The sequence below is a fragment of the Vulpes vulpes genome, chromosome 2 (assembly GCF_048418805.1).
Source record: "Vulpes vulpes isolate BD-2025 chromosome 2, VulVul3, whole genome shotgun sequence".
Taxonomy (NCBI): domain Eukaryota; kingdom Metazoa; phylum Chordata; class Mammalia; order Carnivora; family Canidae; genus Vulpes; species Vulpes vulpes.
Window position 1 is genome coordinate 156,463,670 of NC_132781.1, and position 12,967 is coordinate 156,476,636.

The following is a 12,967-nucleotide window of genomic DNA, read 5'->3' on the forward strand; positions in this document are numbered from 1 at the left end:
CACATCTTACCATCCCATTACTATACACTTATTTGCCACAATTCGTTTTACCAGCACTTTATGTCTACCTCTCAAGAAAAAGTTACAAGACATGCTAAAAGGCAAAAACACAGTTTGAAGAGACTGAACAAGTGATAAAACCACAGTCACATATGTCAGGAATTACCAGACCAGGAATTTTTAAAAACTGTGATTAATATGCTAAGAGCATTAGTGGAAAAAACAAACAATATGAAAGAACAGATGAACAATGGAAGAGACGGAAATTTAAAAAATGAAAAAAAATATGCTGTAAGTAAAAAACACAACAGAAATTAGGAATGCTGTTGATGTGCTCATTAGTAGACTGGAAAAAGCTGAGGAAAGAATCTCTGAGTTTGAGGATATAATCAGAATAGAATACCCAAGAACTGTGAGACAACTACAAATGGGGATTTCTGATGGAGATGAAACAGAAAAAAACAGAAACAATATTTGAAGCAATAATGACTGAGCATTTCCTAAAATTAATGTCGGACACCAAACCAAAGGTCTAGGATGCTCAGAGAACACCAAGCACAATAAATGGAAAAATATTACACTTAAGCATATCATATTCAAACTATAGAAAATCAATGCTTAAACAAAAATCTCTGAAAAAGTCAGAGGGGGAAAAACCACTTATAGAGGAGGAGCAAAGATAAAAATCACATCCAATTTCTCCTCAGAAGCCATGCAAGTAGGAAGAGAGTGAGAATAAAATAATTGAAGTGCTGAGAAGAAAATAAAAAAGCCCAATGAATCTAGAATTCTGTACCTTGCAAAATTATCCTTCAAAAGTGAAGGGGAAATAGACTTTCTCAGACAAGCAACGCTGAGAGACTTGGTTACCATTAAAACTGCTTTGCAAAAAACATTATAAAAGTTTTTCAGAGAAAAGGAAAATGAAAAGGTACAGAAATTTGAATCTACACTACAAAAATGAAAAGCACTGGAAAATGAATAGGTAAAGGTAAAATAAAAACATTTATTTTTAAATTCTTAATGATGTAACATTAACTGTTCAAAATAACATCAACAATTTATTTTATTATGTTTGCTTATTTTTAGATATACTTGTGTAGAGATAAGTGAAATGAATGATAGCAATGATACAAGGTATAGGAAGAAGAACTAGAACTATTTGCTTAGTATAAGGTACCTGTACTACCTGTGAAGTGGTACAGTGTCATTTGAAAGTGGACTTGGATTAGTTATAAATGTATACTACAAACCATAGGGCAACCACTAAAAAAAATTTGAAAAGAAATATAGCTGATATGTTAAGAAAAAAGTGAAAATGGAATCATGTCAAATGATCAATTAAAAACCAAAGAAGGATGAAAAAATGTGGAAGACAAAAATAGGAACAAAGAACAAAGGCAACATATAAACAACATTAACAAACATGACTGATATAAATCCAACATTATCAATAATCATTTTAAACATCAATGGTCTAAATACATCTATTAAAAAGCAGATGGCAAAACAGATTTAAAGAAAAAAATAGGACTCAACTCTATGTTGTCTACAAGAAACCCACTTCAATTGTGAAGACACATATAGATTTAAAGTAAATGCAGGCGTGCCTGGGTGGCACAGTCGGATGAGCATCCATCCAGCTCTTGGTTTTGGCTCAGGTTGTGGCCTCAGGGTCATGGGATCGAGCTCCACATCAGGCTCTGTGCTCAGCAGAGTCTGCTTGGGGCTCTCTCTCCTTCTGCCTCTTCCCACCTTCTAAAATAAATGGACAAATCTTTTAAAAAACAAAAATAAATAAAGCAAATACAGAGAGAAAGCTATATCATGATAATATAACCAAAAGAAAACAGGGGTAGCTATATTAATTTCAGACAGAACACATTTCGAATAAGGAAAGTTATCGGGGATAGAGAGAGGCATTACTTAATAAAAAGGGAGTCAATACTTCAAGAAAACATAATCTCTTACGTGCGTATGTCTAACAACGGTGTATCAAAACAAGTAAGGCAAACTGAAAGAACTGTAAAGAGAATTAAACGAAATTAAAAAGACTTTAAATATCCCTCTATCAGAAATAGATCCAGCAGGCAGAACATATGCAAGGACACAGTGGAAGTCAAGAGCACTATTAGTCAACTGGATTTAAGGGGCATCTATACTACTTCATCTAACAACAGCAGATTACACATTCTTCTCAAGATCACAGGGAATATTACCAACATAAACCAATTCTGGGCCATAAAATACCCTTAACAAATTAAAATGAACAGAAATCATACAAGCTCTGCTCTCAGACAATGAAATCAATGACAGCACCTGAGTGGCTCAGTCAGTTAAGGGTCTGACTTCAGCTCAGGTCATGATCTCAGGGTCCTGGGATCAAACCCCCTGTCAGGCTCCCTGCTCAGCAGAAGTCTGCTTCTCCTTCTCCCTCTGCCCCTCCCCCTATTTGCATTCTTTTTCTCTCAAATAAATAAATAAAAGTTTAAAAAAATCAGTGACAAAAAAATAGCTGGAAAACCTCAAATATGTGGAGATTAAACACATTTTTCTACATGACACATAGGTCAAGGAAGAAATCTCAAGAGTAATTTAAAAATTTTCTAAAATAGGGGGTGCCTGGCTGGCTCAGTCAGTGGAGCATGTGACTCTTGATTTCAAGGTTCTAAGTCTGAGCCTAACATTGGATGTAGAAATTTAAAAATATATATATTATAAGCTAAATGGAAATGTAAATACAACTTATCAAAATTTGTGGGATGCAGCAAGAACAGTGCTTAGGGGGATGTCTAAAGCATTGAATGCATATATTAGAAAACAAAGATTTTGGGGATCCCTGGGTGGTTCAGAGGTTTAGCACCTGCCTTTGGCCCAGGGAGTAATCCTAGAGTCCTGGGATCAAGTCCCACATCAGGCTCCCTGCATGGAGTCTGCTTCTCCCTCTGCCTGTGTCTCTGCCTCTCTCTCTGTCTCTCGTGAATAAACAAATTTGTTTTTTTTTTTTTTTAAAGGGAACGTGAGTACAGTGACAACTTTTTATATACAATACCGAAGGCATGTACCTAAAAGAAATAACTGATAAACTAGATTTCATTAAAATTTACAAAAAAACTTTTGTTCTGTGAAAGGTAATGTCCACAAAATGAGATGAAAAGCCACAGACTGATATAAGATACTTGCAAAAAGACACATCTATTAAAAGACTACTATCCAAAATATACAAAGAACTCTTAAAACTCAACAGTAAGAAAACAATCTGATTAAAAAATGCATCAAACCTTAACAGACATCTCAGCAAAGAGATACAAATAGCAAGTATAAAAAAGCAAGTATAAAAAACGTTCAACATATGTCATAAGAGAATTGCAAATTAAAGCAACCTACTACAATAGCCAAAATCCACAACACTGACAATACCAAATGCAGTGAGGATTTATAGTAACAGGAACTCCTATTTATTGCTAATGAGAATCCAAAATGGTACAGCTGCTCTGGAAGACAGATTAGCAGTTTCTTACAAAACTAAACATATCCTTACCATATGCTCCAACAATTGTGCTCCTTGGTATTTACCCAAATGAACTGTCTACATAAAAACATGCACACAGCTATTTATAGCAGCTCTATTAATAACTGCCAAAAGTTGGAAGCAATCAAAATGTCTTTCAGTACATAAATGGATAAACTGTGGTACATCCAGATAATAGAATATTATTGTACACTAAAAAGAAATGAGCTAACAAGCCACAGAATAACATGGAGGAAATGTAAATGCATACTGCTCAGTGAAAGGAACCAATCTGAAAGGCTATACACTGTATGAATCCATCTATATGACATTCTAGAAAAGGCAAAACCATGGAGACAGTAAAAAAATCAGTGGTTGCCAGTGGATGGGAAAGCAGGGATAAAGAGGTGAAGAAGAGAGGACTTTTAGGGCAGTGAAATTATTCTTTATGATATTTCAGTGGTGGATTCATGTATTATACATTTGTCAAAATCCAAAGAACATACAATACCAAAAGTGTACCTTAATGAAAACAACAGATTGTGATAATGATGTTCACTAATTATAATAAATGTATTACTGCCTTGTGGGATGGTGGGGGAGGCTGTGTGGGTGTGAGGAACTCTACTGTATTCTATACTCTCAACTTTGCTGTAAACCTAAAACTGCTCTAAAAAATAAAGCTTCCTTAAAAATAAATAAATAAATAAATAATAAAAAATAAAGCTTCCTTATTTATAAAACTTGATAAACTGGATGTAAATTTTCAGTTCTAACCACCCAAACCCTATTATATGGTATTTAATATTATGGAACATTCATGAATTCATACAATATTTTTAGTTTACTCAGAATATCTTTAAGAACATCTAGCCCTATTGTTTGAGTACAATTTGTCTTAACACCTATACTATAAAAATGCATACTTACTAAAAACAAATAAACTGCAATCAAGAAGCTACCTAACTTGCTAAACTAGTAGTAGTGCCAGGGGCAGGACTGGAATTCCTATCTCCTGGTATTGGGGGAAACAAAACAAAAAAAGATTCTGTAAGATTTAAAAGAGGCAAAAGTAGACATTATCTTTTTTAAGAAGATAATTCTTAATTTTTGTAAATTAACTTATTTTAACAATTGAGGAAAAAATCAGAACAAGACTTTAATTTGCAAATAACACAAAGCATGAACTACTAAATGGGCACTAATGTTTTTCCTAAAGAGTGAATTATATCAATAGAATGTGATTTTTTTCCCCCATAGGCCTTATGGATTCAGTAAATCAAAAGACTTATCTGGACACACATTAGGTCTTTTTGAATATTCTTATTAATATGAAACAAGTGATTGGGATTATAGTTTTAGGAAAGCTAAAACTTAAGAGGTTTTTTGGTCATTTCCTGGGGAAATTATCCACAACTTTCATCAAATTAAAAGAAAAAGATCTAGCAATGATCCAGAGGTAGTTATTTTGAGCATTAACTACAGAACCCTGTGGTCAGAGCTATTTCATATTTTTGTTAAATAAATTAGATGGGGGGGATGCCTGGGTGGCTCAGCTCAGGGCGTGGTCCCGGGATACAGTCCCACATCAGGCTCCCTGCATGGAGCCTGCTTCTCCCTCCGCCTGTGTCTCTGCCTCTCTCTCTCCGTGTCTCTCATGAATAAATAAAATCTATAAATAAATAAATAAATAAATAAATAAATAAATAAATAAAAAATATGGGATGCGCCTGCGTGACTCTGTCAGGTAACTGTCTGCCTTTGACTCAAGTCATGATCCCAGGATCCTGAGATTGATCCCAGCATGGAGCCTAGCATGGGGCTCCCTGCTCAACAGGGAGTCTGCTTCTCCCTCAGACCACCCCCACCATTCATGCTTGCGTGTACTCGCTCACTCTCTTTGAAATAAATAAAATCTTTAAAAAAAAAAAATTAGATGGGAAAAATAATAGAATGACTGTAGCAGAATAAGCAACTGAGCAAGGTTCAAAAAAATTGAACGGAATTATGTGGCTTACCTATACATAGATATTAAAAACATGATTATAAACTTGCAATAAAAGGAGGATGGATAGGAAAGGCAGAAAACATTCAAGGGTGATCAAGGGCTACTTGATGACTATAAGCTGGCAATGTTGAAAGCTGAAATTTTACTAAGATTAATAACAGTACTAATTGAAGAATAAACTTTTGGCAAAACAGCATGCCAAGCTGATGTAATGGACCTTTTCTCCCACTTCATACAGAAATGCTGGATGAAACATTTTTAAAATCCTTTTAAAATATATAGTCAAGCTTTAAGGAAAAAAAAAAAAAAAAAAGGAAGTCCCCAGGCATCTAAAATGAAAGAGACATCAAAATCAAAACTAGAACATTAAGTGGGTGTTGAGACCATGGTGGCCCACAGAGGTTTCAAACTCCAACTCAGGCCCTGGGCTTAGAGGAGAAAGCATTAATCCTCACATGGAAACTAGAAATATAGCTTCAGGCAGGTAGAAGGTGGGCGAGGTGAAACTGACACCCTTGCACAAAACCCAGAGCCTCAAATACCTATCCTTCCCTGATATGCAGTCTGAAAAATCTTACTGGCTCAGAGAAGCAGCAATAGAAGTTGTTAATTATCTGGGCCTTTAGAAGAGGAAAAGGCACCCACAAGAAATCTAAAATGTAGGCCTATGCCATACAGAGGCACGTGTAGATAGGCAAATTTGTATCATACAGGAATCCTGAGCTGAGAAATTAACATAAAAACTGGTCTTTGACGTGCAGCAGGAAAAAAAAAAACAAAAAAAAAAACAGTACTTTCACAACCCAAGGCACAGACTTACACAGTGAAAAAGAGAACAGAGCTCACTATTACAAACCATATGAGGAAGACCCAAACATGAAAGGTAAATCTATAAAGGCTAACAGTAGAAAATGTCAGGCGTCTTTGAAGCATGGTAGGGAAACTTCTTAAACAATGCCCCAAATGTCAAAAAAACAAGGAAATGAGGAGTCTGACTGCAGTGATAGTAAAGGTTTCTATCAAAGACATGATTAACAGACAATGGACAAATGGCAAAATCAGGAGATAATATTGTACAAAGTTTAAAGGCAACACAGAATTAATACCTAGAAGATACAAGAAATTCCTGCAAATCTTAAAAAAATTAAAATCCAAGGGGGAAAAAAGGAAATGATGTAACCAGACAATTCAGAGAAGGAAAGCTTACTTGTAATTAACTGACAAGTAATAATAGTAGTTGTTATAATAGCAGTAATAGGGGCACCTGGGTGGCTCAGTTAAGCATCTGCCTTTAACTCAGATCCTGATCCCAGGGTCCTAAGATGGAGCCGTATGTCAGGCAGGGAGTCTGCTTCTTTCCCTCAGCCCTGCTCATGCTCTCTCTCTCAAATAAATAAATATAATCTTAAAAAAATTATGCAGTAATAGCAGCTAGTATTTATCTGATATTTATTATATTCAGAAAGTGTTTATTATACTCAGGACTATGCTTTACATATATTAAATCATTTTGCCCTCTCAACAATCTGATGGGGCAGATGCTGTAATATCCCATTTTATTGATAAAGAAACTAAGGAGAGGTTGAGTAATTTCTCTAAAGTCTCATAGTAACACATGGTAGAACTTAAGTTTGAATCTAAGGTATCACTGGTGGGTATATTAATTGATATAGCTGTTCTAGAAAAACATTCTGCTAATATTTAGTGAAATTTTCTGTGTGTGTGTGTGTGTGTGTGTGTGTATATGCCTTGTGACCCAGTAATCAATCATACTCCTACATACATATCCTAGAAAGATTCTTACACGGGTCCATAAGGAAGAATGGCCAGAAAAATCACTGGGGCATTGTTTTTGGTAGCAGTAAGATGAGAGGCAATTTAGATGTCCATCACGAAAAGAATGTAAGTAAATGTGCAAGAGGTATACTATGGAAAATAGTGCATTAGAAAGAAGTAACAGCTAGCTACTAAGACAGAAACATGGATAGATAATTCAGTGTTCAGTGAAAAAAATAACCACCACAATGAGATCTAGAGCATAACAGCATTTATGTAAGTTAAAAACATGCAATCAAAATAATACTATATATCTGACAAAGCTACATACGCAGCCAAAGACATTTTATCAAATACATTAAAGGGGAAGCATGCAGTATGGGAGGACAATGAGAGTAGGTGTTGGAGGTAAGAAAGAAAAATAAAATCAAACAAGAAGAGCCTTGCCCAGACAGAGAAATAAATACTAGAGTGTCACAGATGAGGAGGCTCCCTGAACCACCCTCAAAAGGCAAAAAGTAAAACTGAAAAGTCACATGGAGAGAGGAGAATCACTAAAAGGAAAGTCATTAAATGCAGGAATCAGCACAAATAGCAGCCCCAAGAATGGAAAATCATAAAAATAATAGAATACTATGAAAAATATAAATTATGTTTCATTTTAATAAACAGGCAAAATGAAGGAAGTCATTAACCAAAGGATAGGATAATATAGAAAAAGAATAATCAGATGTGAAACAGAAACTTTTAATTTAAAAAAAATAATTCACTGATATTCATTCATTGATAAATTAAGTAGACTAGATACAGCTAAAGAGAAAATCAGTGATTAGGAAGAGAAGTCTGGGAAAATTACTCAGAAGGTAGCAGAATTTATAAAAAACAGAAATATGAAAGGGAAGTCAAAGGACACAGAGGACAGGATAAGAAGGTGTTCCAAATGGAAACAATGGAGAACATGCAGGAGAAGCAAGAAGATATGCTTCCTGAGAATTTTCTCGAATTAGAGACAAACATGTGTCTTCAGAATAAAAACTTTAAAATATTAACAACAGAGAAAAAGAAGTAGTAAGGAAACCAACAGAAAAGACATTACTTATAAAAGAATGACAATTGGATTGATACAGACTTTCCATTTTAATAACAGATGCCAGAAGAAAATGCAATTAACAATTTTTGAACATTAAGGAAAATAACAATCAAGTATCCATATCTAGGTTGAAATAAAATTATCTTCAAACACAGACATCACTGAAAGAATTACTTTAAGAAGAAAACTGAGCCAGAAAAAAAAAAAAAGGGACAGAACTTAAGAAAAAATAGCAAGGGGCAAGCAAAGAAATTGCTAAACAAACCCACCAGAAAAGTTAAAATCAGAAAGATTGCTAACATCAATGTTAGTGAGGATGTCAAGTGACTAGAACTCTCATACACCGCTAGTAGAAATGTAAAATGGCATAACCACCTGGGAGAACTATGTGGAGGTTTCTCATAATACAGAAGAGACTGGTAATAAATCCAACAACATGGATAAACCTTAAAACTATTATGTTAAGTCAAAGAAACCAGGCACAGAAAAGTCTATATATATGACTCAACTTACAGGAAACAGAAATACAGGCAAAACTAATTTACAGTGATAAAAATCAGATAGTAGTGTGGAGGTTGTGAGGATGGCGTAGGGTAGGGAAATGAATTGAAAGAGAGACTAAAGAACCTTCTAGAGGGGGTCCCCGGGTGGCTCAGTGGTTGAGAATGCCTTAAGCTCAGGTCGTGATCCTGTAGTCCTGGGATTGAGTCCCACATCAGGCTCCCTGCATGGAGCCTGTTTCTCCTTCTGCCTGTGTCTCTGCCTCTCTCTCTCTCTCTTTCTCTCTCATAAATAAATAAAATCTTTTTTTTTTTTAATAACTTTCTGGAGAGTGAAAATGTTCTATCTTATTTTGGGTGGTGTTTAAAGAGCAGATATTTGTCAAAACTCTTCAAATATAACACCTAAGCTCAGATATTAATTATTATATCTCATAAAAAAGAAATTAAGAAATGTGTTGGTGTACCTAAAATGTACTGGCTGTTTAAAAATGGGTACTGGAGTGCTCGCTTCGGCAGCACATATACTAAAATTGGAACGATACAGAGAAGATTAGCATGGCCCCTGCGCAAGGATGACACACAAATTCGTGAAGCGTTCCATATTTTTTTTCTTCAGAGAGTTAGAACAAATTATTTTAAGATTTGTGTGGAATCAGAAAAGACCCCGAATAGCCAGGGGAATTTTAAAAAAGAAAACCATAGCTGGGGGTATCACAATGCCAGATTTCAGGTTGTACTACAAAGCTGTGGTCATCAAGACAGTGTGGTACTGGCACAAAAACAGACACATAGATCGATGGAACAGAATAGAGAACCCAGAAGTGGACCCTGAAATGTATGGTCATCTAATATTCGATAAAGGAGGAAAGACTATCCATTGGAAGAAAGACAGTCTCTTCAATAAATGGTGTTGGGAAAATTGGACATCCACATGCAGAAGAATGAAACTGGACCACTCTCTTTCACCATACACAAAGATAAACTCAAAATGGATGAGAGATCTAAATGTGAGACAAAAAAATAAAAAAAATAAAAATAAATGTGAGACAAGAGTCCATCAAAATCATAGAAGAGAACACAGGCAACACCCTTTTTGAACTTGGCCACAGTAACTTCTTGCAAGATACATCCACAAAGGCAAAAGAAACAAAAGCAAAAATGAACTATTGGGACTTCATCAAGATAAGAAGCTTTTGCACAGCAAAGGATACAGTCAACAAAACTAAAAGACAACCTACAGAATGGGAGAAGATATTTGCAAATGACATATCAGATAAAGGGCTAGTTTCCAAAATCTATAAAGAACTTCTTAAACTCAACACCAAAGAAACAAACAATCCAATCATGAAATGGGCAAAAGACATGAAGAGAAATCTCACAGAGGAAGACATGGACATGGCCAACATGCACATGAGAAAATGCTCTGCATCACTTGCCATCAGGGAAATACAAATCAAAACCACAATGAGATACCACCTCATACCAGTGAGAATGGGGAAAATTAACAAGGCAGGAAACAACAAATGTTGGAGAGGATGTGGAGAAAAGGGAACCCTCTTACACTGTTGGTGGGAATGTGAACTGGTGCAGCCACTCTGGAAAACTGTGTGGAGGTTCCTCAAAGAGTTAAAAATAGACCTGCCCTACGACCCAGCAATTGCACTGTTGGGGATTTACCCCAAAGATTCAGATGCAATGAAACGTCGGGACACCTGCACCCCGATGTTTCTAGCAGCAATGTCCACAATAGCCAAACTGTGGAAGGAGCCTCGGTGTCCATCGAAAGATGAATGGATAAAGATGTGGTTTATGTATACAATGGAATATTACTCAGCAATTAGAAACGACAAATACCCACCATTTGCTTCAACGTGGATGGAACTGGAGGGTATTATGCTGAGTGAAATAAGTCAATCAGAGAAGGACAAACAGTGTATGTTCTCATTCATTTGGGGAATATAAATAATAGTGAAAGGGAATATAAAGGAAGGGAAAAGAAATGTTGGGAAATATCAGGAAGGGAGACAGAACATAAAGACTCCTAACTCTGGGAAACGAACTAGGGGTGGTGGAAGGGGAGGAGGGCAGGTGTTGGAGGGGAATGGGTGACGGGCACTGAGGTGGACACTTGACGGGATGAGCACTGGGTGTTTTTCTGTATGTTGGTAAATTGAACACCAATAAAAATTAATTTAAAAATAAATAAATAAATAAATAAATAAATAAATAAATAAATAAATAAATAAAAATGGGTACTGGAAAGAGAGATTAAAAACAAGGTAGAATAATGACAACCACAGTCACTAGTTCTAAATGCTTTGCATATATTAACTTATTTAATCCTTTCAACAATTCTATGAAGTAGTTACTCTTATTATTCACGTTTTACAGATTAAAAAAACTGTGGCACAAAGAGGTACATAACTTACCTAGGGTTTATACTTATGTGGGGCAGAGCTGGGGTCCAAACTCAGGCAGCCAGGCTCTAAAGTCTGTATTTGTAGAAATCCAATGCCTCTCTGAAATTAACAATGAACAACAACATGGAAGATGAGAGGAAACCAGAGTCAGGGTGTTCCAACGGTCAAGAGGATGACAAGCACAATGACTGACTTTACCTTTAGCCTAAGTGAAGTATGTATGTTAATAGTTAAGAATGTGGGACGCCTCGGTGGCTCAGAAGTTGAGCATCTGCCTTTGGCTCAGGGCATGATCTTGGGAGTCCTGGGATCGAGTCCCACATTGGGCTCCCTGCATGGAGCCTGCTTCTCCCTCTGCCTATGTCTCTGCCTCTCTAACTCCCCATGTCTCTCATGAATAAATAAGTAAAATCTTAAAAAAAAAAAAAAAAAAGGTAAGAATGTAGGGGAATAGAAGCAAGATAAATATTTGTAAACAGGGGGTATAAAAGAGAATAAAGAAAATGTGATTAATCCAACATCAAGTGAGAAAAGGAAAAAAGGCACAAGAAAACTACATTAAACAGAAAATAACTGAAGATGGCAGAAATAAGTCCAAATGTATTAGTAATCACAATAAAGAAACAGATTGAACTTTCTGTTAAAAGGCAAAGAGATGGGGCCCCTGGGTGGCACAGTCAATTAAGCGTCCAACTCTTGCTTTCAGCTCAGGTCGTGATCTCAGGATCATGAGATGGAGCCCTGCATCATCTTTGCGTTCAGAGCTCTCTCTCTCTCAATCTCTCTCTCTTAAATAAATTTTAAAAATCTTTAAGGGATCCCTGGGTGGCGCAGCGGTTTGGCACCTGCCTTTGGCTCAGGACGCGATCCTGGAGACCCGGGATCAAATCCCACGTCGGGCTCCCGGTGCATGGAGCCTGCTTCTCCTCTGCCTGTGTCTCTGCCTCTCTCTCTCTCTCTCTCTCTCTATCATAAATAAAGAAAAATTAAAAATAAATAAATAAAAAATAAAAATCTTTAAAAGACCGAGGGATTGGATTCTCTGATTGGGTTTAAAAAAAATCAGCTACATGTTACTTAGAACAAATGAGTAGGTGTGTTTACACTTAAAGCGGTGCCTAGCGTGTAGAAACTAATACATGTGGTAGTTGTTACTACTATTAAACTGTGAATCATCCTCATTAAATGGTTTTACAACTAGCCATGTGATTTGACAACTGAAGTACCTATCTGTAAGTAAACAATTAAACTCTATAATCTCTGTAAACCACTTTCAGGTATAGAATATTGCTATTCAATAAATCTAATATATAATCATGAGGGATACACTGGTGATTTGGGGGCTACTGACATGTACTATAGAGGCTAAACTATACTTTGCTGATCTCACAACTAAAATATAAGAGCCTCTAACATATATTTTACTGTTTCCCCTAATTCCCTTTGTAGGGAAATTATTAAACTGAGGAGAGAGAATACAGCATTAGAGATAATGTCGTGAAAGTGTACCTTTCAGAGTTACAACACTGCATGTTGGAATCTCTTAAGTGAAGTCCTATAGATCCTTGTATAGAGGCAATCCTAAATTATGTTATTAAGCACTTACTGAAATTGCCAGGCTTGGGAAAATTGTCAAAGGTCCCAAGGGAAGAACATTTA

General features: G+C 36.0%; 1 protein-coding gene and 1 non-coding gene across 17 annotated transcripts in view; one reads left to right on the top strand and one right to left on the bottom strand.

The window, feature by feature from the left end:
* The window catches only part of ZBTB40 (zinc finger and BTB domain containing 40), a 75,345-nt gene that overhangs the window by 40,692 nt on the left and 21,686 nt on the right, over positions 1–12,967 (bottom strand). For 2 of the 16 annotated variants that reach the window (XM_072750890.1, XM_072750883.1), the window contains exons 2-3: positions 11,318–11,407; positions 1,540–1,758 (exon numbers count right to left, since the gene is read on the bottom strand). The exons of 2 other annotated variants lie outside the window; for them this stretch is intronic. In XM_072750890.1, coding sequence (XP_072606991.1) covers positions 1,540–1,680 — 141 coding nt within the window. In that variant the 5' untranslated portion in view covers positions 1,681–1,758; positions 11,318–11,407. Of the gene's footprint in view, positions 1–1,539; positions 1,759–1,971; positions 2,024–3,541; positions 3,602–11,317; positions 11,408–12,157; positions 12,280–12,967 lie in introns of those variants that run through there. 12 more of the 16 variants (XM_072750882.1, XM_072750881.1, XM_026012415.2 and 9 more) reach the window with 10 other exon arrangements.
* LOC112930216 (U6 spliceosomal RNA) lies at positions 9,389–9,495 on the top strand. Its single transcript, XR_003237070.1, has one exon. It is a non-coding gene; the product is annotated as a U6 spliceosomal RNA (small nuclear RNA).